Raw genomic sequence first — 24,124 nt, 5'->3', positions numbered from 1 at the left:
TTCCATTACTTTTGTCTTTCTTCAGGGAGTGTTTGGGAGAGAGCAGCAGACAGCAACACCTTTTTTTTTGTCAGTAAAAAGCATCGCATGGAACACAACTGGACCTACTGGAACAGTGAGGTTGGCACCTAATGCTCTCTCTCTGCCTACGGCTGCCACCTCCTAGAGCTGAGATACTGGCCAGGCCCTCCTGGCCTCAGCCCTCCAGCCCAGCCTCCTACTGATGCCAGCTCCAGTACCTGCCCTTCTCTGACGTAGCGCCCGCGGTACCCCAGTGCCGCCAGGACCAGGTCAGACCCTGGTACATACTTGTAGATATGCTGTCACAATCTAGCCCTCCCGTGTTGCCATCCAGGGCTGAGCTGCATGAAAGAGCCTATGCTGTCCAGTGTCCAACTGGCAATCCCCTATTTATCTTTTTTTTTTTTTTAAGATTATTTATTTATTTATTTATTTGACAGAGAGAGACACAGTGAGAGAGGGAACACAAGCAGGGGTAGTAGGAGAGGGAGAAGCAGGCTTCCCGTGGAGCAGGGAGCCCGATGCGGGGCTCGATCCCAGGACTCTGGGATCATGACCTGAGCCGAAGGCAGACGATTAACCGACTGAGCCACCCAGGCGCCCCCCCCCCCAATTTATCTTTTAACATCTACAGATATCACTGACTCTGTGAAGTCTTTCCAGCTAGCTCACATCCCTTTGGACTCTACCAGTTTCTGTGCAAATTCCCCACCTTATATGCATCCATTTAACAAATAATTATTAAGCACGTGACAGACGTCAGACACTGGGTACAAGGATACTAAAGGAGCAACACTGGCACAAGACCACATGGAACGTAATTGTTTCCTGGGCTATCTTTAGGACCAGAGCCATATTCTGTTTACTTCTGTATTGTTAGTACTTAGCCCAGTGCCTGGCATAGAGTAAGTACCCAATGAACATTTTTGCAAAATATTGATTGCAAAAGAAAAGGTTCCAACTAGCTACTTAATAGCATTTACAAGTAATTTAATAATGATAACAAGAAAAGCAGGCACTAACACTTACTGAGCGTTTATATGTATCTGGCACTGTGCTGAGCCTATTACATGGGGTAGTTAATTCCCAGATCTTATGAACAAGGTATTCTGTAACCCTCATTATATAGAGAAGAAATCAAGGCCCAGAGAGCTCAAGCACCTAGAAAAGGGGTATCTACGGTGTTGTCCAGCAGAAAACTTCCTATGATGATAATGTTCTACACCTATGCTGTCCAATACGTCACCACTGTCCACCTGCGGCTGCTCAGTGTTTGAAATGTAGCTGGCACAATTGAGAAGCAGAATTCTGAATTTTGCTCAATTTTAATTAGTTTAAATAGTCACATGTGGCTAGTGGTTACTGTCTTCGACAACAGACTCAGCTGTCTCATTTGTAGAACGAGGAGATGTAGTAAATAAGTCCAAACATCCCTTCCTGGTCCCACAGTCTGTTCTTTGTACGTCTGGCCTCACTGCAAGGAAGTACAGACAAGGAAATCCAGAGAACATGGAGACACAACTACTTCTCTGTGGATGGGCCCACGAAGTTACCAACGTGGATGGAGTCAACAAGCACTCCCTGAGATCCATGTCTACACGGAGAACAGTGCTAGCCTCTGCAGGAGCTATCAAAGACAAGCAGGAGTGCTCCGGGAGAGGAAGAACACGAGACTGAGGGAGGGGTGCAATCCTCCAGGGCAGAAAGGACATTTCTGTGCACAGTATAAACAAAAGCAAAGGAGGGCCTGAACACATGAACACAGGATGGAGGAACTCTAAATCAGAGGGAAAATTTATGATGCAGTTTTTAGAAAGTCACTTTCAGTTAACTTTTGGGAATGCAGCTATTGCATTAAGAGAACATGTATTAGTAATTCTGCAGAAGGAAATACCTAGAATCCATTTATGTAATTAGCAGCCATGACATGACTTGAAGCATGCATCATAACTTATTAAAAGCTGGTGAAACTCCAAGAATACACTAAAAACCACAAACTATACACTTAAAATGGGTGAATGGTATGGTATATAAACTGCATCTCATGATAGAGGAAGACCCCTCATAATCTTAGACTTAATGAAATGAAGGCTAAGGAGTGAAATTTAGGCTGGTCTACTTTGGAAGCTGCCTATGGTCATTTCAATACCATTTGTAATGTTCAATTACTGAATACTCAGTAATTACTGAATCACATACAGAATTGCATTTACAAGTGGACCGCATTACAGGTTGCCTGGGCCCTGAGACCAAGAGCTGAAAAAGTAACATGCAGGAAACGTACCTCTTCTAGGCTAAGTTGCAAATACTCCAAGATCCTATATGGATTTCTTCTGCATACTAATCTCTTTTTTGGTGCCAACTGAAAAGAAATAAAATACATACAGAACAAATGGAAACACTACATACTACATAGAGCAGACTGCATTTTAAAACAAACATTTTTCTTACAAATTTCACAGATTCACATTTATTGGACTAATACGTTAAAAATATTTTTTTATTATTATGTGGAAAAAGAAGTTTTAGGTTTCTACTATTACCATTTTGATTTACTTCCTTTCTATGTTCCCCATGAATTTTTCCCACAGTTGTGATCCTTTCGCTAGCTGAATTTATGTACTTCTTTTCACCCACCTGCACCTCACAAGTGTGGGCCTAGCTTCTTTATCAGGCTTCATAAACCCCATTCTAAAGGCTAGATAATATTTCCTCAGACAGGTGTTTCACATACTACTTAGCCATTAGACTTGCTCATTTTTAGGTATTACAGATAAGTCTACGGCAACTGTCTCTGACTGTGCACCCCTCAGTGGAATGGCTCTCGATCTTCCCAGTGCTTCTCCTGTGCTGGCTGATCTCCCTACCCAAGACCCCCCGCACCACAGCTACACTCAAGACTATGTGTGATTACCACAACACTTCTTTTTCTCCCACCCAAGGGAAAGATTATTGTACCTGCTTTGATTTACACATTTTTTTAAAGTTAAGTTATTCACAAACTTTGAGGTTTTAGTAGAAATAGCGCTCACAGCCACTGAGCCACCAGGGCTGGGACCCAGTGCCTGCTGGCTAGCCCCCGCGGGTCTCACCACCTCTCACATACACTGGGCACTTAATGTGGGCTTGCTACCAGTTCTGAGTAAGGGGCATCCTGGCTAGCCCACATATGCCATGGGCCAGAAACAGATGGCTCTGGAGGAAGTGAGTTATTTTCTTCTTCAGTTGATCCTTGAACAACGCGGGGGTTAGAGGCGCTGATTTCCTGCCACAGAAAATCCGTGTATAACTTCTGATTCCCTCAAAACTTAACTACTAATGGCCTACTGTTAACTGGAAGCCAACAACATAAGCAGCTGATCATCACATATTTTATGTAAGCATTATATGCTACATTCTTACAATAAAGTAAGCTAGAGAAAAAAATATTAAGAAAATCATATGGCAGAGAAAACACATTTACAGTATTGTACTATATTTATCAAAAAAACCCCAAAACACCAATCCGTGTATAAGTGGATCCATGCAGCCTGAACCCCTGTTGTTCAAGGGTTGGCTATACTTACTTCTTCACTTGGGGCACAGTCCTTCTCGTTCACATCATACACATCTTCCTCCACCAGCATGAACTCATCACCAGGCCCCTTCTCTCCAGTGCAGAGGAGACCCGCTTGCTGGCTCCTGTCCCCAGGCTGAGTGTCAGGTAGGGGGAGGAGAACGTCTTCTTTGCCACAAGGAACTTGGGGCAGGGGGTGGTGTTGCAGCCTGCGAACCTCCACCACAGATTCATCCAAGCCGTTTGGAGCGAGCAGGTCAGGCCCAGGGCCCTCCTGCAGGCGGTCTGATGGCTTGCTGGGACCGTCCCTGCCAACTGACTTTCCCATATCCCCATTCATCACAGGAAGTTCCTCTCTATCTGCGGAACCTTCCATTTCAGAAACCGTTTCAGAGTTCTGCTCATCATGCCACTGAACTTCTTTATTCCTTTTTATACCAGGATGCTCGAGTGGCTTTGTGTAATCCTGGAGGATTTTCTGCACTGTACTCCCCTCTTGCCCCTGTCTTTGCATGAGCTCTGCGGCCCACTCTACGCTCTGCCGATACCTGCAAGATGGAAACGCTGTCAGTAAGACATTAACAGTTTATAGCAGTTTTTCTCAGTAGCGGGCTATAGGTAAATGTCTTCTTTATACTTTCTTGTGTTTTCTAACTGTTCTGCAATAAGCATGTGTTACTTTTGTTTTTATTATTAGCGATTCATTTAATTTTCTTATTTTGAAAAATAACTTGACCCCAGTTTGACAAAGTATGAATATTTATGTACTTTAAAACTGGTGGGCCAAATGATTTAGGTAAATACAAAGAGAATATGGTCATCCTCTGTCAGGATTTCTACATTATTCTTAACTTTGGATATTACATTTTCAGAAAAATTTGTTCAATACTGGAATGCAAAATGAGAATTTCAATAGGTATTTTTCACAGTACCTACTGAGGTCTCCACTGTGTATGGCAAGAAAGGATTACATGCCACACATATGGCCAAGCATCCTAGCAGAAAGGGCCCTTTTTCTCATAATAATTTTCGAAGTGCAGTTTGATGAGGAATATCTGCTTCGTTCCTCAAATGTAAAGGCAACCCCGAACACTTCCCAAGTTACAAAAAGTCACAGGTAACACAACAGGGTTCTGCGCAAGTGAGACCTCCAGCCTGCTGACACCGCTGGGACACCTCCATGTGGCATCAGGCTGCCATACGGGAAATCTCCCATTTCAGCAGGAGAGCTAAAGGCAATGCAAAACTCGAGCACTTTTGGCCTCGACCTCCAGCTGGTAGCCTGGAAGGCACCTACGATGGCACCGTTTGTGGGAAGACAGAGGTAATTTTACTCTTCACCTTGAGTATTTTGCTTTGTGTGTGTATGGCTGAATATTTCATAGTTTATAAACTGTGACATCTCACACGCAATTGAACAAGGAAGCTGGCCTCTGCTGTATTTAAGATTTGTAGCTGCTTAATCCTGATTCCTCAGAAGAATCTCCAAGCTGTCCACACCTTGTTTATCTTATGTAGGGATGAGCATGCCTTCCTGTTTATTGGGAACTGTATCTTAGCTTTAAAGAGTAAAACCTAGCAAGGCTACTCTCACACCTAAGAGGCAGACACCATGATTGTATGCATGAATGCATACTGCACGTTTCATGTTCAGCCTGACTCTGTCCCTTGTAACAATGTGACAAAACCAATTACTTAACTTCTTTGTGCTTGTTCCCCCACCCATAAGATAGGGTAATGGGACTACTATTGTACGAAGGGGTTATGTATTACTTTTATTTATTTATTTTTTTTAAGATTTTATTTATTTACTTGACAGAGAGAGACACAGCGAGAGAGGGAACACAAGCAGGGGGAGCGGGAGAGGGAGAAGCAGGCCTCCCGCCGAGCAGGGAGCCCGACGTGGGGCTCAATCCCAGGACCCTGGGATCACGACCTGAGCCGAAGGCAGAGGCTCAACGACTGAGCCACCCAGGCGCCCCAGGGGTTATGTATTACCTTTTTTTTTTTTTTTTAAAGATTTTTACTTATTTATTTGAGAGAAAGAATGAGAGAGAGAAAGCACATGAGTGGGGGGAGGGTCAGAGGGAGAAGCACACTCCCTGCTGAGCAGGGAGCCCGATGCGGGACTCGATGCCGGGACTCCAGGATCATGACCTGAGCCGAAGGCAGTGGCTTAACCAACTGAGCCACCCAGGCGCCCGGTTATGTATTACTTTTAATAATCAGAATAAAAAATGTAGTTGATCATACAACGGCAGGGTGTCTTCCCGCCTGTATGAAAAGTATGGCCACTGTTGCATACAGTTAAAAGAACTTTCGTTTGAGAGATCTAAAAAGAATCTTTGCTCTTCATACCACCTACAGCACTGGCCTTATAGGCCTCATGGATCTATAAATCTCCTTTATTTGAACACAAATTTTTGTGTCAATATGTATCTTTCTGGGGAAGGGATCCCCAACTTTCATCAAATTCCTTGACTCAAAATATGTGAGGGAACCACTGAATGAAAGGTTCAACTATTGCCCCTTTGAGCAAAACTGAGAGAAAGAGCACACACAGGCTACTGCTCTGCTCTCTGCAATAGGGTCAAGGGAGATAAGAGTTCAAACTCTCATTCCATCATGTTCTTGTAGTAGCTACACGACCCTCATGAGGCTCAGCTCCTCATCTGTAAACCAGGAGTAACCATACTGACATCACGGAGTTGTTGCAAGGATTAAAGGAGACAAGACGTGGACAAGGCTCAGCACATAGTAAGTGTTCTATAAATATTTGTTACTATGATTGTGGGCTTTTTAGGGGGAGAATTAACAAATAAAATCATTTTGACTCATACAAATTACATTACAAAGTACAAATAACATTTTTTTTTTAAATTTTCAGCTGCTTTTAATATAATATGGTTACAGTGATAAACAGAGCTGCTAAAACTTATGGTTAACATAGTACCTAATACAATTCAAAACAAATAAGACAGCAGATCTTACAAATAACATTTTTAATGAATGGAAATGTACACCTTAATTAACTGCTCTGCAAGAGCAGGGGCACCCCTGTGGGGACAGGCACTGCACCAGATCTGGGTTCTGGAGCTGGCTCTTTCATGATTCCGAGCTAAGCCACTTAGCATCCCTACACCTTTTTTGCTCTTCTGCAAAAGGCCAGAATCACACCTGTATTCCTGCCTCATAATGACCTCAGATGCTCATTTTATGGAAGCTCAAATGAGACAGTGGCTGCAAAAGCATGTGGAAGAAAGCCTCTGAGAAAGACTGGTGATGAAAACAGCCAGATACACAAATGACTAAGACATATGGCATATGAGTCACAGAGCAGGTGTCCTCTCATTGGCTGACAATGCTTTAAAAAGCCAAGTCCTGCCGCGATTAACCCCAGACACTGCTGCAGAAGCAGCAGGAAGAGAAAAGTGGAAAGTAAAAGTCAGGAAACATAAGGGAGAGAGTGGCAGGGGAAAAAGGTGGCAGCTATGATTAGTAGCAGTAATGAGACTGGTGAAAAGCAGACCCGTTTCGGGGCCACCAGACTACAGAATGGTGGAGCATCTGAATACGCCTCTGTTTCTTCTGTCTCTATGGCCTCGAACACACTCTTCCACTGGCATGGTGAACATCCCTCTCCCTCACCTACTGATTAATGCCTACCTATCATTAGAAGTTCACAGCAAAACAGTTTTGAGGCAGTCTGCGTAGGTCCAAGTACTGCCCTTAAGCAAGTTATACAACCTCCTCTGGTTGCGTTTCCTCACCTGTCAGATAATAACAGGACCTACACCTCTAGGGGTGATGGGAGGACTTTAGGAGATAGTCCACAAATGTGTTATCAGCACAGAACCCTGTACATGGAATATGACCAAGAAATGCCAGCATGTACAACCACGTTGTTGTTCTCACTATGTGTCAATTCCGCTGAAGCTGAACTGCCTCATCTGAGCTGATAAAATGAGATGGAAATGACTACGCCTACCACAAAGGCTCCTTGAGATGAACTGAGATGGTCAGGTAAAGCATCCAGCTGGTAACTAGCACCTCAGGAGCAACCAGTACCTGTGGGCTAGGACGGTGATCGCAGTAATAGCTCCCCGTAACATCTATCACAGAAGAGTGCAATTGTTTACTTCTCTTCCTCTCCCACCAGACCGTAAATCCCTCGAGAACAGGGACGAAACCTCTTCCTCCTCTTGTATCTGCAGCACCTACCCAATGCCTGACACTCAAGCACCTGCAGTAAATGCTGAACAGAGGACTACAAATGAGGAGGGAGGGACCAGCACTCCCCTCATGGCTGGCCCTCCAAGGACACAACCTACATACTTCAGTCCCCTAGGGCATCACCCAAGGGTCTGGACGCTTACCTCCGGAGAGGATTAGATGGAAGGTTCTCATCACCCAAGGACAACTATTGTTGGAAAACGGCTAATCAGAGTGAATTCACTTGAGAAAGGGATCAGAGTTTCAGAGGGAATAGTAAAGAAACAATTATAACAAGCACGTAAGCTGGAAAATTAACTTAAAAATATAAAAATGAGCCCATTTCTTTGAATATGTAACAATTTAGATTGTGATTGCAATTGTTATGGCCAAATAACTAATCAAGTATTGATGGGGGGGCACATAATTTTCTGACAGAACCCTCAGATATGGTTAAGTCCTAACACTTGGCATCTGTAAATGTGACCTTCTCTGGAAGCAGGGTCTTCGCAGATGTAACCAAGTTAAGATGAAGTCATACTCGAAGGGTTTCCTTGTAGAAAGAAGAGGGAAATTTGGACAGAGACACATAGACATACACAACGGAGACCTCCATGTGATAATGGAGGAAGAGCCTGGAGAGATGCATCTATAAGCCAAGGAATGCCAAAGATTGCTGGCTACCATCAGAGGCTCAAACCAGGCATGGAAGATGGAAGGATCCTCCCCTAGAGCCTTCTGAGGGAGCACAGCCCTGCTGACACCTTGATTTTGGACTTCTGGTCTCCGGAGGTATATGACTAAATTTCTGCTCTTTTAAGCTATGGTAGCCCTAGGGAACTAATACAAAGATCAATAAAATGCTTGCAGTGTTATTACTGTAGAGCTTACAAAGGGATAACTTCAGGCAGGTGACAATCTCCCCCATCCAGAACCTCACATACTCAAACTAGCTTGACGTCATGTCAGGCCCACTGCCAGCCCAATCAGGATGCAGTTCTGAGGGGCAGGCTTCTGCTCTGTTTCTGAATCTTGGTGTTGACTGCAGCTTTACTGCAGCTACTCCTCGGGTGGAGGCCCTGCCAGGTTCTCCGCAGGCCCCTCCCACAGACTAGAACCCTACTCCCACACCCAGCCTGCAGGTATAGCCACAGCAGCCACTGAGATTACCCTGGTGACACTGCCCCCAGCCACTCCTCTGGCTATGGCATTACCGAGCACATAACCAAATAGGAGCTGTCATATTCTGCCAGTATGTGCTAGAAACAAGATGGAAAACCATCGGGAGTTTCAATATTTTTAGAAGGCTTACAGAAGAGATGCAACTTGAGCTGTCCCTCAGCGACAATGAGGATTTAAATGCATGAATGTTTAGTCCACAAAATTCCACCAAGGGATCAGTAAGTGTAGGGGCTGAAGAGAGGAAGCAGGCATGGTCCCTGCTCTCCAGGAACTGACAGTCTAAATCCGGGTGTGTGATGGATGGCACGGAGAGGGGCACCAAGGCAGACTGCGTGGGAGCCGGAAGAACAACCCCAACCAACGGAGGGTGGTGGTGATGAGAAAACCTCCAGGAGAGTGACATGTAAGCTGGATCATGGAATGGGCAGCGAGAGCCAGGCAGTGTGCATGCTTTGGGGCGGGGGGGGTGGGGGGGGTCAGGGGAAAAGTCCCGGGAAATGGGAAGAGTGTAAAGAAAAGCCAGAGGAGGGGCGCCTGGGTGGCTCGTTCGGTTAAGCGGCTGCCTTCGGCTCAGGTCATGATCCTGGGGTCCTGGGATCTAGCCCTGCGTCCAGCTCCCTGCTTGGCCGAGAGCCTGCTTCTCCCTCTCCCTCTGCCTACTTGTGCTCTCTATCGCTCTGTCAAATAAATAAATAAAAAATCTTAAAAAAAAAAAAAAGCCAGAGGAAGGAACTGTGAGTGTATGAGTGGATAAAGAAGAGCCTCCGTGGAAGCCTCTTTCTCACCCTGCAAGTATAGAGCGAGTAAGGAGGACAGGGGAGGGGGCCAGTTCCAGACCTAAGTATAAGCATCTTAGCACTTAAAGACATATACATCAGAGGTTAATTGTTCATATTTTGGAAGGAATTCAAGTGGCAAAGCATCTGGCCTAGGATTATTTAAAAAAATTAACTCAGTGCATTTCAGATATGATTTGATCCACATTCAGTTCAGACATAATTTTCAAGGACACACCTACTACCAAAAAAAAAAAAAAAGGCGTGACCTACCACATTGGAAAAGGTTATCTACAAACAGATCTGATTTAAGCCATAATTCTGGCCAAGGTCACCACGACTTACTTCTTTGATGTGATTATAGGCATTTGTGTCTTCATATCTGTAACAACAAAAAAGTTCTGTTCAGACAAATTTTCCTTAAGGGAAAAAACACACTGAAAATCCAGAAAAACAAAAGGAATTTCAAGAATCACAAAATCACACATCTAGAAGTCTAATCTTGCCCAACCAGCAATGGCATGCTTTATGTGCCATCATTCCCAGAACCCACCCCCTGAACCCACTGGAAGGCAATGCTGCCTGTTCATGGTGCTCTTGCTGTGCCCAGATGTGACCCTGAAATCCTTCTCAACACTGCAGCTTGGCAACAATGGCATGCAAGAGGAAACCCCCCTGCAACCTCTGAACTTTCAGATGAGAGTATTGAGGCCCTAAAGTTACGCACCCAACCCCCTTTTTCCCATGCTCTTTAAGGCATCTTCAGTCAAAGTGCCCCACATGTACCTACAAAAACGGTTGTTGAATTTCATGGCAGTGTTACTTCTGGGTGTAGACCTGGGAGTTCTGGGCTCTAGTTCTAGTTCTGGGCATCTGGCTGGTTGAGCCTTTCTACCTTCAATGTTGTTTATTGATCACCTGATGGTGTGGGTTTTAGTCCTCACCCTCCTCCACTCTGCCTGTGGGCAAGTCGTTTCTCCTTACCCAAACTCAGCCTTCTCCCCAGTGCAGTAAAGGCCTGGAATAGATGATCATCAGCTTTAAAAACCCTAGGAGTTCACAGACTCCTACCTCCTTAGGAATTTGTCAGTTTTCTCTGTGTCATGACCTCCCTCCTCTGGTAATCTAACAAAAATGACAATTTACTGAGTTTTACTGACAGCCATCCATGTGCCAAGCACTAGAGATACAGAAGTAATAAAGTAAAATCCCCTCTTCTTGAGATACTCACAGTCTGGTTGGGGAGACAGACCAGAAATGACTGATTCTAACCCAAGCTGATATATGACCAAGTAAAGGAGTATAAAAGGAGTGCTCACTTTGCCTGAAAGGCTTAGTAAAAAACACCAAGGAGGAGGAGTAACTGAGCTGGGCTCTGAAGAATGAGTAAGAGCTCACCAGGCAGACCAAGGGGAAATAGGCAGGGGAAGCCATGTGAGGCTGAAAGAGAGTAAATGCGTGACAGGTTCATGGAATGGCAAGCAGCCCAAGGTGGCTCTAGTGCCAATGAGTAGAAGAGAGTGCACAGAGGGTGGAAGATGAGGCTGAAGCCAGAATTTGAAGAACCTCCTCAAATGGACATTTGAGACTTACTTCTTCAGGGCAGTCCACAAGCTTAATTTGTTTCCTTGGCATAAATTCCTTTCCTTCAAATTTCTATTACTGTCTAAAATTTAGTTACTACACAGATCAGGAAAAGATTCTCAATTTTTAAGATCATTATACTATTTGAAAGCTTTTTGTTTCTGGCCAAATATTGGTAACTGCTGAAGCTGGATGGTGGGGGTCATTATGCTATTTTTTTTTCCCACTTTTTTCCCCTTTTTGAAACACTCATTATGAAAAAGTTTTCAGACATACAAAAGTAAAGGGAACAGTATAAGAAATTCCCATGTTGCCATCCGTCAGCTTTAACAATTAACTCATGGCCAATCTTGCTTCATTTGCCCTTCTGTTCATTTCCCCGTCCCCAGATTATTTTGAAAAAGATCCCTCACATTCTATCACAGCATCTCTAAGTAGCTCATTATGTATTTCTATGCAGACTTAAAAAATGAAGAAAAAACTTGTATAAAAAAAGGGGGGCTGGCTGGCTCAGTTGGTAGAGCACGTGACTCTTGATCTTGGGGTTGTGAGTTCAAGTCCCACACTGAGCATAGAGCTTACTTAAAAAGATGATAAAAATTAAAAAAAAAAAACAAAAAAATTGCAATACATTACTTTAAAAATATTAATTCCTTAGCCTCATGAAAATCTATGGATTGTCTCAATTTTTAAAAGTCGGACTCAAAATCCATAGAAGGCCTATATACATTACAACTGACTGATACATCTGAAGTTGATTCTAATATATGTTACCCCACCATGATTTTCTTCCCTGTAATTCACTTACTGAAGCAATGGGTTTTCTGTCCTATACACCTTCCCCCGGTCTGGCCTCAGAGGATCACGTCCCTATTGTGCTGTAAACATGGTGCTCATCAAAGGAGGTCACAAGCACCGTGCTGTCCTTGAACTGCTCATGGATAGTCCAAGAAGGGCCTGCACTAACCTTTAAGCAACTGTCTCACGCAGCACATTGCTTAGTTCAGCTCACCTTGTTTTCATAGCCAGATTTTCATGGAGAGGGAAGCCATAGGTAAACAGCTAAATAGTATGGGATCTATTTCCATTCTGGTGCAAAGGACTTATCTTGTGACACTTCAGTGACACTTGTGACACTTTAAGTAGCACTGGCTTAATAATTCTTTGACCCTGTTTCCTGTAAATTGGTGGAACTAGAGGCTTGATCACATTCAGGCTCAGTATCTTGGGCAGCCTCCTTCATGGGTGGTGCTGTGTGTTTCTCTTACAAGACAAAAAAATGTGTTGTCTCTTTGTATGTCATCAACACCACTGACGATCAATGCTTTATTAGAGGATGCAAAATGGTGCTATTCTCATCCATTATTCCTTGTTTATTAGCAGGAATCTTCCATAGAGAGAAATCCCTCACTACTCAGTGACCCGGAGAACAATTCATGTTTACTAATTTCCAAAATGGTGAATCCTCCACAGGTGAAGGTACATGGTGTACCAGCATAAATTAAAAGATTCACACATTTTTTGGGACATTATTACCAATGACTGGATTTTAAAACAAATTGTAGGATTAATCCTTTTTGTTTGTTTTTTTTAGTAAGAGAGAGAGGGAGAGAGAATCTTAAGCAGGCTCCATCCTCAGCGCGGAGGCTGATGTGGGGTTCAATCTCACGATCCTGAGATCATGACCTGAACTGAAATCAAGAGTCAGACGCTTAACCGACGGAGCCACCCAGGGGCCACTACAGTATTACTCTCATTGATGCTCAAATGTTTCCCTCTTTGGTCTGGGAAGGCACTTCTGAAACAAGCCTAGCAGTTTTTGATAAGCTTCCTTGCTTCCTGGTATAGATGTTTCATGTGAAAATCCTCGCTCTCAACCATACCAACATAATTAATCATTTGCTTTTTCACACGATATACATACAACAGTCAGTTGTACCAAGCTATCACCTATAAAATAATTGCTGAAAGCAATGTGAAGATTATTTTGCCACTCTTCCTTTCTTTAGAGTATAGGGTAGGTTAATTGCACTGATGGCCCCAATTCTTCAGGTCTTCCACCTGCCAAACACCTTGACTCTAGACCAGTTGGAATAACAGCAAATGTGCTATGAGCATAGGCCCGAAAAGCACTGGCACACTGGGGCTTGCTCGTGACCCTCCGCCATAACCATGAGAACATGCCTGAGCTAGCCTGCCAAGGGATGACACACATGGTGCCCCCTGCCCCTCATCTCAGTTGAGACCATCCTAGACCAGCTGACAGCCAACCAACAGACAACCAGACACTAGTAAGTCCAGCTAGATCCGTTATTGGACTAAATCCATTAGAGCAGCTAGCTGATCTCCATAACTAACCAGATGGATGAGTACATCCAGCCAAGATCAGCACACCTACCTAGCAAACCCGGAGACTTGTGAGCAATTTGGATGCTGCTGAAAACCACTGGTTAAACAACACTGGGCCAAGAGATAACTGACACAAAGTCTATCCTATTAGGATTGAACCTCAAGTTACCACGTTTTACAGTCACTGAAAATAGTCCTCAGTGTCTACACCACCAACTTGATATATAGGTTCAGCCTTTTTTTTAAATTACTTTTTAAAATTTAACTTTGTTTTGTAATCATGTAACACATTTACAAGGTTCCAAAGTCAAATTTACAAAGTCTCACCTCTTTCTCCATCCTGTTCCATATCTCCCCCATAGGCATTAAAAAGAATCTATGATTTATCCTTCCTTAAATTTCAAAAATATATTTATTATCCCCCCACCTTCAGATAAACCATGGCACACTATGCAGACTCCCCCTTTCTGTGCTTTCTTCGCTTAGGAATACATCCCCGTGATCCCTCATTCTTAGCTCAGCTCCATGGTATTTTATTATGTGAATGTAGTACGGTGTAGTTGACTAGTCCCCTCCTAATGGACATTTGGGTTGTTTCCAGTCTTTAATATAAGAAACAGTGTTGAGATGAATAGCCTTGTGTGACTTCTTTTCATATTTTTGCCAGTGTATCTTTCAGCTAAATTCCTAGAAATGGAATTGCTGGGTTAAAAGTAGATGCTTATACTGGTACAACTGGATATCCACGGGCAAAACACTGAAGCTTGACCCCTACTTTACATCACATACGAGAATTACCTCAAAGTGGATCAGAGACCTAAATTTGAGAGCTGTAACTGTAAAACTCTTACAAGAAAACACAGGGGAAAATCTGCATCAGTTTGGATTTGGCAAGGTTTCCTAAATATGACATCAAAACCATAGGTAATGAAAGAAAAAAACAGATAAACTGGACTTCATTAATATTAAAAACTTTTACCACTTCACACTCACAAAGATGGCTATCATAAAAAACAAACAAACAAAAAAACCCAAAACCAGAAAACATCAAGTGGAAAAACTGGAAACTTTGTGCACTGCTGGTGGGAATGTAACAGGGGGGCAGGTGTTGTGGAACACAGTTTGGCATTTCCTAAAAAAATTAAAACAGAATAGATATATTTGTATCTATCTGTATCTGTAAAATGCAGCAAGTCTACTCCTAGGTATATACCTAGGAGAAATGAAAATATATGTTCACACAGAGACCTGTATATGAACATTCACAGCAGCACTATTCATAACAGCCCCAAAGTGGGAACAACCCAAATGTCCATCTTTGGATGAATGGATAAACAAAATGAATTATTATTCAGGATGAAGTTTTTTGTTTTTTCTTTTAAAGATTTTATTTATTTATTTGAAAGAGAGAGAGATAGCGAGAGAGGGAACACAAGCAGGGGGAGTGGGAGAGGGAGAAGCAGGCTTCCCACAGAGCAGGGAGCCCGATGCGGGGCTCGATCCCAGTACCCTGGGATCATGATCCGAGCCGAAGGCAGACGCCCAACAACTGAGCCACCCAGGCGCCCCAGGATGAAATTTTGGTACATGCTACAACATGGATGAACCTTGAAAACATCCTGAGTGGGAGACACAAAAGGCTTCACAAGGTATGATTCCACTTATATGAAATATCTAGAATGGGCAACCTCACACATACAGCAAACATATTAAGGTGACCAGGGGTTAGGGGGAGAGGAGGATTGGGGGGGAAGCAAATGTATATATAGTTTTACCAGACATTGCTAAATTCCCCCCTGTAACAGTAGTACCACCTACATTCCCACCAGCAATACATGAAGAGTGTTTTTCTGGGCCTCCCCAAGGAGAGTATTGTCAAACTTTTGGATTTTTGCCAATCTGATCGCTAAAATGGTATCTTAGTGTAGGTTTAATTTGTATTTTTTCTTACAAAAAATCCTAATTATGTTTCATCTGCTGGCATTGGTTATGTAATCACCATGAGACTTCCTTAGACAAACACACTAAAGTAAAAGATTTTTAAGGTAAAGAAGGCAAGTCAAGCAAGTAAGAACTACACACATTAATGTTTTAACAAATTCATTAATGTTATGGTTATTGTTGTAAATTCTAATCCTAGAAATAAAAAATATAAAACTCATTTTGCATACAGGTGAAGAGGTACTTATTTACTAGTACCTTCCGAGTGCATAGTACCCTGTTAGTCAATCTTTAACAACAGAAAAATCTGAGTAACACTTTCGATAACTCCAGAAATTAGATAAAACACATTTTCACCAACCATCAAAACCCTTTCACCTTGATTAGAATTATTCTAGTTGCTAGTTTTAGCAGTAAAATTGCCACTGTGCATGTTACGTCTTCTCCGGAGAATTTTCCTTTGTAATCCGAAGTTTAAGATCAAAGATGAATTGCGAATGTTTTGGTTTTGGTGTTAGGATAAAGCTGGCCTCATGAAATATTAAAAAAAAAAAAAAGATCAAAGATGAAAGAAAATAATTTGCCAAAAGTTAACTGAATGAGGCACAAATTTACCTTTCCACTTAGCAACGAGCTTAGGATCTGAAATTGTGAAGTTTGGACGGCTTCTAGACAGGATACCTTTTCCAAAATAACCCTTCCAGGAAAAGAGAAAACAAAGTTCATGTTTAGTTACCAATTTTTTAGCTGGGGGAAGACAACTATTTGAGTTAACAAGAGATTCATTCTATTTTCCTTAGCTTCACATTTTCCCTCTGATTACCTAATGATTACTAATGAAGATCTTAGCATTATATCTGATTGTATGAAGAGTTCTAGTAAGTTTTCAGTACACCTTGTGTGTCTTATACCTGATGATTTCAGTCTGGGTTTGTTAAGCTAAAGGCAATGGAACAGGCAGAGGCAGGGCCTTGGCTTAGACCCCATATCACCAGGATCAATGCCACCTGCTGTATCCCACTTTGGGAAGCTGGCTACAACATATCTATTTTACATAAAATGTTTAGAAAGGCCCAATTTAGAGAGGAAGTACATCAGTGGGTGACATGGGCTGGGAGGAGGAGCAGCAATTAAGTGCAATGGCACAAGGGAACTTTTTGTGGTGATGGGAATGCTCCACAACTGGAATGCGATGGTTGTTGCACAACTCTATGTATTTACTACAATCATTGAATTGCACATTTACAATGGGTGAATTTTATGACACTAAATTATACCTCAATAAAGCTATTTAAAAAATGCCCCCAAGTTGGGGCACCTGGCTGGCTTAGTTGGTACAGCATGTGACTCTTGATCTCAGGGTTGTGAGTTTGAGCCCCACACTGGGAATAGAGCTTACTTTAAAAAAAAAAAAAAAAAATGCCTCCAGTAATGAACTGGCGATGGATGGAAAAAAAAAGAGCAAGCAAGTTACCAATCTCAACCTGAATTTATTATGGGCGGAAAAGAGCAAGAACTAGAACCTGTCCTCATCTAAGAAAAGGTCCCCAAACAAGAGATCACAGATAAGGAACCAGAGTACATGCCGAAGCCTTATCTGTCCATGAGCCAGAACAATATGCCACTCTGTGTTTACCTCTGGAGATGGAATGGGAGTGGGGAATTTTTACTTTTTACCATTACATTTCTGTAAATTGCTTGACATTTTTTATGAACATGCATGGCTTTTATTTATTTATTTTTTAAAGATTTTATTTGAGAGAGAGAATATGAGAGAGAGAGCACACGAGAGGGGGGAGGGTCAGAGGGAGAAGCAGACTCCCCGCCGAGCAGGGAGCCTGATGCAGGACTCGATCCAGGGACTCGATCCAGGGACTCCAGGATCATGACCTGAGCTGAAGGCAGTCGCTTAACCAACTGAGCCACCCAGGCGCCCATGCATGGCTTTTATAACTGAAAGACAAGAAAGGCCAATGCACCGACCCTACTTTATTGTTGCAACGCGGGTTCAATGGTGGGGGAGTCTTCCTCATTAGCATATGGCTTCAGGGCACCTGATTCAAATTGTGCAGTTCCTCTCCTACACTGGACTGAATGGCAAGGAAAGAATATGGGTCAATGATGGTTTGCTTTGGGGAGTGGAGGGGGGGGGCGGGGAAGCAAAAAGGATAGCTGGCTCAGTTCTGTCAGAAGTAGCCATGCCAAAGCCACCAGCACTTACTTTCCCATAGAGCTGCTCCATATCTTCTGCGTTCCTCACAATTACATTGTTGTTTATCATCTCTGCTGTGAACACTCTGAAGTCTTGCTTAGGCCCACAGTCCTGACCAAAAGGGATGGGCAGTGGAGATTCATAACTCTCATACACTCTTCTTTTCCGCTTTGGGGCACGGAAAACTGCTTCTGCCATTTCTCAAGGGTAGCTGTTTTTTAAAAGAGTATAATAAGGAGAAAGAAACAGATAGCCAATCCATAACTATGTTGATCAAAAATGGGGGTGCATTTATCTCTAGGCTCAGAAAATTTTGCAATCTGTGGGAAAAATAAAATATTTAAAAGGAGTGGACTAAAAGAAAGACTGATGAGAACATTTTGTACAAGCACTACAAATCCCAACCACCTAAAATATCTCAATTCCCAAAACCATGCCCAAGAAGTCAGTGGCAATATTTCTGATTATAGTGGACAAGACTGAGGCCTAGTGGCATGTCCAAAGTCATAATGCGATGCAAAAGTCTAATAGCAAGCACAATAGGATTCCTGTTTATTAGGATTATTCCCATTCTTTCACTCAGACAACAGACATTTACTGAGTACGTACCAGGGCCTGGTGATAATCAGAGGTGCTGGTGATATAAAGATAAAGCCAAAAGAGACACTGTTTCTCAAAGAATTAAATGTAGTATTTTTTTTCCCCAAAAAAGGACCTTAAAATACATTCTAAACATTAGGTCAATCATCTTCTAATTTTTAAGGTAAAGTAATAAGTAACAACAATGACAGAAACAGTTATCATTTCAGGATCTGTTATGTACCACGAAATATAAGTGGCAAAGAGCAGGAACTCTAAAGCCAGAGTGCCAGGACTGAATTGGCTTTACTATGTCCTAGCTGTGTGATTTGGGGCAAAAGTTGCTTCATCTCTCAGTGCTTTGGTTTCCTCATTTGCAAAGTAAGGATTAAAAACAGACTCTATCTTAGAGTTAAGACCCCCTAAAGGACCTAGAAGAGTACCAGGTACATAATGAGCATCATCTGTGTATTTGCTTTATTATTATGGGGTGGGCACTACAAACTCTGGTTTACAGATGAGGAAAACAGGTTCAGGTCAGAGAGAGTCTGTGAAAGGCCCATTCGGATGATCCCAGGTCTGCTGAATTCCAAAGCCTGTTACGCTCTTCTCGCTGGGTTCTGCTGCAAGCACAGGCAGCATCTGTCCCCCTTTGTCTGAAGGCCCACTATTTCTCAAGGTTAGGAGCTAAAGCGTTCCAGATAATTATGGAATTACTTAGACAAGACTGTCCTTGTCTCAGTCCTGCGCCAGTGTTCACTCAGCATTCTGAGGAAGTAAAGGAAGCCAAAGTCACTACCTCTCCCTTCCAGGCCTTATACTCAATCTGAGGAGACAAAACAAGCACATAACACACACGAAAGCAAATTGAAGGTAACACAACAGGCTGCAATTTCATAATGGCTAAAGGAAGGAAATGAAGTTGAGTGCACTGTGTGATAAAGAAACAGAGCCACAGCACACATATCTAACTTAGGACTAACTCAACCACATGCACGGGGGGGGGGGGGGAATGTAAACAGTGCAAGAGTCTGGGCCAGGCACTCCACTCTCCCAACAGACGCCCTGGAATGAGAGGGAGGACTTGAACCTGCTGCTCCCTTTGTCCTGGACCCGGCTTGATTTAAGCGGAGAGCAGATCTGGTGCTTGAAAATACAGTGGAGCCCTATCACATGTTTCATCTACATGGATCCAGAGAAAAAAGTAAGACTGCTTATTATAATGCCTCCTGCACTTAATATGAGCATCCATTGGGCAATGGATGAAACCAAGCCTGAAACAGACAGTGACAGTGGCCGAAACTGTGGAAGGTAAGTGGTTTTATGGGTTCGTGACCATTAAAAAGAAATTGAACGCCTTGTCCAATGTGTGATGATACCTTTATCTGCCCTCTCAAAGAAATTGAGGAATTAGATGAGGACAAAGGAAAACACAGACCAAGGGAGAGTTATAGAAATTGGTAAATCAATTACAAAGATAACTATGAAAAATAAGAATCAGCAAGTTGGAACCTTCATAGAATTAACCAAGTATGCTAAGCAGCGGGCGCCTGGGTGGCTCAGTTGGTTAAGCGACTGCCTTCAGCTCAGGTCATGATCCTGGAGTCCCAGGATCGAGTCCCGCATTGGACTCCCTGCTCGGCAGGGAGTCTGCTTCTCCCTCTGACCCTCTTCCCTCTCGTGCTCTCTATCTCTCATTCTCTCCCTCTCAAATAAATAAATAAAATCTTAAAAAAAAAGTATGCTAAGCAGCAAAACACTAGAATAATTTTTAAATAAGATTCCTCAATGGAATTACATACTGAGCATGATTCTATACCCCCCCACACACACATTGCTGTAAAGCATTCACAACAAAACTATGTATGTCACATGTTAATGGACAATTAGATTTTCTTTCAAGAGCATTTTAACTAAATTTTCACTTGCTGATTTATCCCTTAATCCAAGCCAATGATCACATTTGGTATTCAACAGAAGAAACAGCAATAAAAAAGAAGAAACAGCAATTTATTCTAAAATTTAAACAATACTGTGTTGGCTTTTTTGAGGCAGGATGTTGGAATCTAGTGAGAAACTTTCTAGGCATTTCCAGGAAAAAGTTGGACTTTCATGAGGTTTTTCACTTTTATAACTTAACTTCTGGTTAGTATTTAACTTGTATAGGCTACATTTGGAATTTTTTAAAAAAGAGAAAATGTTAAATGGCTAACTTCAAGAACTTCCAATTAAATTCTCTCGAACAAGTTATATTTTAATTGCCTGGTTTGGAATTTTTCCCTCAGATTACTGCTATACTCTTTAAAAAAAAAAAGCAAGAATGAGCTAGGACACTTGAAGGCACTCTGTATTCCAACCCAAGTGTGTGTGACAGAAAGGTTCCTGCCACAAAACATTCCCTGTTTTCCACAAAACCTCAAAGTCTGTGATCTGGTGTTACCTCTGCCCATGTGGCAGAAAAGGCTTCAAGAATCTGGCTCATGGGCCTCCTACATATGCAAACCCACCGTTATTATCATGTGACCATGCACAACCCACATAAGCTCTCTGAGCCCTGTTTCTTCATCTTCAAATTGAACAGGACTGGAAAAGTTTGGAAGTCACTCAATTGTTAAACACAGAATACCCATATGATCCAGCAATTCCATTTCTTGGTACAGATATAAAAAAACTAAAAACATGTTCATGCAAAAATCTATACCTGCATGTTTACAGTGATTCATAATAGCCAAAAAAAAAAAAGTGGTAACAACCCAAATGTCCATCAACAGATGAATGGATTAACAAAATGTGATGTATCCATAAATAATGGATTACCAGCAATAAAGGAACGAAGTGCTGATACATGCTACAGTGTGTGTATGAAGCTTGAAAGCATTACCCTAAGTGAAAGCAGTCACAAAAGACCACATATTTTAAGAGACCATTAATATGAAATGTCCACAACAGCAAATGCATAGAGACACAAAGTGGATTAGTGATCGCCAGGTGCTGAAGGAAGGGAGAAATGGAGAGCAACTGCTAATAGGTACAGATTAATTTTGAGGGTGATGAAAATGTTTTAAAACTGGAATGCAGTGGTGGTGATGGCTGCCCAACTGTGAATATACTAAAATCACCGAATTGTACGTTTTACAAGGGTGAGTTTTACAGTATGTGAATGGGCTCTCAATAAAGCTGTTATTTAAAAAATTCAATAGGACAAACCAAATGATCTCTAGTTTCATGGTTTTTTGAAGAAGTTGTCTTGTGCTGAACTTGAAAGGCAAAGCAGGGGAGACACGACTGAATTCACTATTCTCCACATCTGTAATAGGCATTTAAGATATGTTTCTTTAATGCCATGATAGGAGAACAGCATAACGTAAGATGTGGAATGTGAATAAAATTCGAAGAGGTAATCATCATTGGTAGGTACGACACTCCAGGCATGGACTGTACCATATGCTACACACACATACTACTATCCTCTTTCAAAGACAAGGAAATTGAGGCCTAGAGAGGGCCAATCATTTGCTCAAAGCCCCATTGCATGAAGACATAGAACTGTAAGAAGACTGGCCTTAAAGAGGACCGATGTCTGAAGCACACACGTATGTATAGGAATGACTGGGCCAATTGTCAAGGGGTTTGGAATACGAAGGCTGGTTTAGACTTGGAGTCAGTGCATAGGCTTAAGCAGGGAATAAGAACTGAAAAGAGATTAATTAACTTGGGGTGGTATACAATAGTGGCTCTCAAGCTTGGTTGCCCTTACAATCACCTGGGGAAATCTTAAAACTCCTAATTCTCAGAACTTACCTGCAATTACATCAGAAATTCTGGGGTGGGACCCAGGTGATTTCAACATGTATCCAAAGTTGCCAACCACTGGTGACAGGATAGACTATTCAAACTCACTTAATCCCAACAGTGCCCTAAGTACTATTACTATTCCCATTGTTCAAAGCAGGAAAGGGACGCAGAGGGGCTGAGTGCTATGCACCTGTTAAGGGATTGGTTGCTTTTCCTTTTCCAAACCAGGGCATACTTGACTCCAGACACAAGGAGCATTAAGTACGTTTACTTTACTATCAAAAGCAGGGCTTGTTCCTTATTCTTCCCTTGAGCAGACAAGCTAACACTGTTTAGGTATTCAGTAAATGTTTATTCCAAACAAAACAAAGCAAAACAAAAATGAGGACGGTAACTCCATTTAATTTTCCAACCCCCTGGAAAGACCTTGCCAAAATCTGGTTAAAACCTCCCACCCAGTAAAGCTCGCCTTCTCCCAATTAAAAAATGTTTGAAGCTCCAGCGGTGTACCTCCTGGGCTTAGGGAGGCAAGGATGAAAGGGACAAGGCAAACAATCCAGCCCCAGGGGAGCTTTCAAGTTAGAACCTGAGACAAGCCACATAAACAAACGATAGCCCTTTGAAGGCTGTTGTTAGGATTCAGTGGGTAACTGTGCGAAGGCGAAGGAGCCTCGTACTGGGCCTGTCATGTGCAAAATGCTAGCCAGACGGGAGCTGCAACTGCAATAAATGACTGCACACAAGCCAGAAAGTGTTAAGGGCCCACCAAATTCCTAACTCCCTGTCTTAATTCAACCCTCTGTGGATTCCCTTGCGTGCCTCCCCGCCCCGAAACAACCGCACTAGCGGCTGAGCCTCCCCTCGGGCAGAGACGGTATCCGGTACACCTCGACGTCCCCAGCCCCCAGCACTGAACGTGGCATCCTGTTCTTTGGAAAGAACGAAGAAAAGTGCAAAGGGCTACAGGTGCTCGGAGAAGGCGAGAGGAGCAAATTCCGGTGGAACCAGGAAGCCTGGCTCCCCCCGCCCGGCCTACTCTGGGGTGGCTGAGCAACCGTGGGAAAGTCTCTACGCCCTTTCTGCTCCCGCTCCTGAGAGCTTTCGGAGAAGGCGACGTCTCCTCTCGCACCGCGAGACGCGGCCACCGCGCTCAGCGCCACGGGATGCCTCGCGCTGCCCGCCCCGGCGCCTTACCTTCCTCAGCCCCACGCGCTCGTCGTTACCCCGGCAACGCCGGCCGAAGGGCGGTCACTGCCGCCGTCAAGCAGTGCGGCCGCAAAGCCGGGCGAATGCGCAGCCGCAGAGTTCTCGGGGGCGCCTGCCCGGTCTTTGCGGAGAGCGCCTGCGCAGAGCCTGATGTCGCGTTTTCTGTGTCTGCTGCGGGCCCTTAAGCGGGTGTAAGTGAATTCTCCTTCCTGCCTTCCCCGTAATTGTACGGACAGCCTCCTGCTCAGATGCCACTTTCGTTTAATACTCACAAGATTCATTTTACATATGAGATCCTAAGTTACTTGTCGGATGTCACATAGCTAGGAGGTAGTGGAAACGAGACTCTAACCCAGGCATGAAGACTTGGAGTCTGTCCCGGGGCAGGGGTGGGGGTGGGAGAGTTGAGGCGACCAGATTTTATTGTATGACCTCCTCCTGAAAAAAATGGGTGTGTAAGCTTAGCCCTGACGCTGACCTCAGCTTTCTCAAGTGTAGATGTATAAGCTGCAGCATGCTTGGAACCTGTAAGGAAGCGCCCTCTCGCAGACACCTGACTAAAAAGCTCCTGTGTGCCCTGGCTGCTCTGTGCAGTATGAAGGGCAAAATAGCCAGGAGTCAGAGCTGCATTTGAATCCCCGCCGTCCCCCTCACCGGCTGGGTGGTCTTGAGTGTCTTAAATCTTTTTGAGACTCAGTTTCCTCTACTGAA

At 43.3% G+C, this 24,124-nt stretch overlaps 1 protein-coding gene across 5 annotated transcripts in view; it reads right to left on the bottom strand.

The window, feature by feature from the left end:
* The window catches only part of TSEN2 (tRNA splicing endonuclease subunit 2), a 49,680-nt gene extending 26,150 nt beyond the window's left edge, over positions 1-23,530 (bottom strand). For 4 of the 5 annotated variants that reach the window (XR_003518357.1, XR_003518358.1, XR_003518356.1 and 1 more), the window contains exons 1-6: positions 23,402-23,530; positions 17,843-18,044; positions 16,237-16,318; positions 10,093-10,129; positions 3,588-4,125; positions 2,306-2,383 (exon numbers count right to left, since the gene is read on the bottom strand). Coding sequence is in view for 2 of the 5 variants with exons in the window: in XM_027585790.1 (XP_027441591.1) it covers positions 2,306-2,383; positions 3,588-4,125; positions 10,093-10,129; positions 16,237-16,318; positions 17,843-18,031 (924 nt within the window). In the remaining 3 variants the exon portion in view is untranslated. Of the gene's footprint in view, positions 1-2,305; positions 2,384-3,587; positions 4,126-10,092; positions 10,130-16,236; positions 16,319-17,842; positions 18,045-22,213; positions 22,283-23,401 lie in introns of those variants that run through there. The other variant, XM_027585791.1, reaches the window with a different exon arrangement.
* Positions 23,531-24,124: the final 594 nt, after the last annotated feature.

The sequence above is a fragment of the Zalophus californianus genome, chromosome 1 (assembly GCF_009762305.2).
Source record: "Zalophus californianus isolate mZalCal1 chromosome 1, mZalCal1.pri.v2, whole genome shotgun sequence".
Taxonomy (NCBI): Eukaryota; Metazoa; Chordata; class Mammalia; order Carnivora; family Otariidae; genus Zalophus; species Zalophus californianus.
This window is presented reverse-complemented; position numbering and strand designations above follow the sequence as displayed.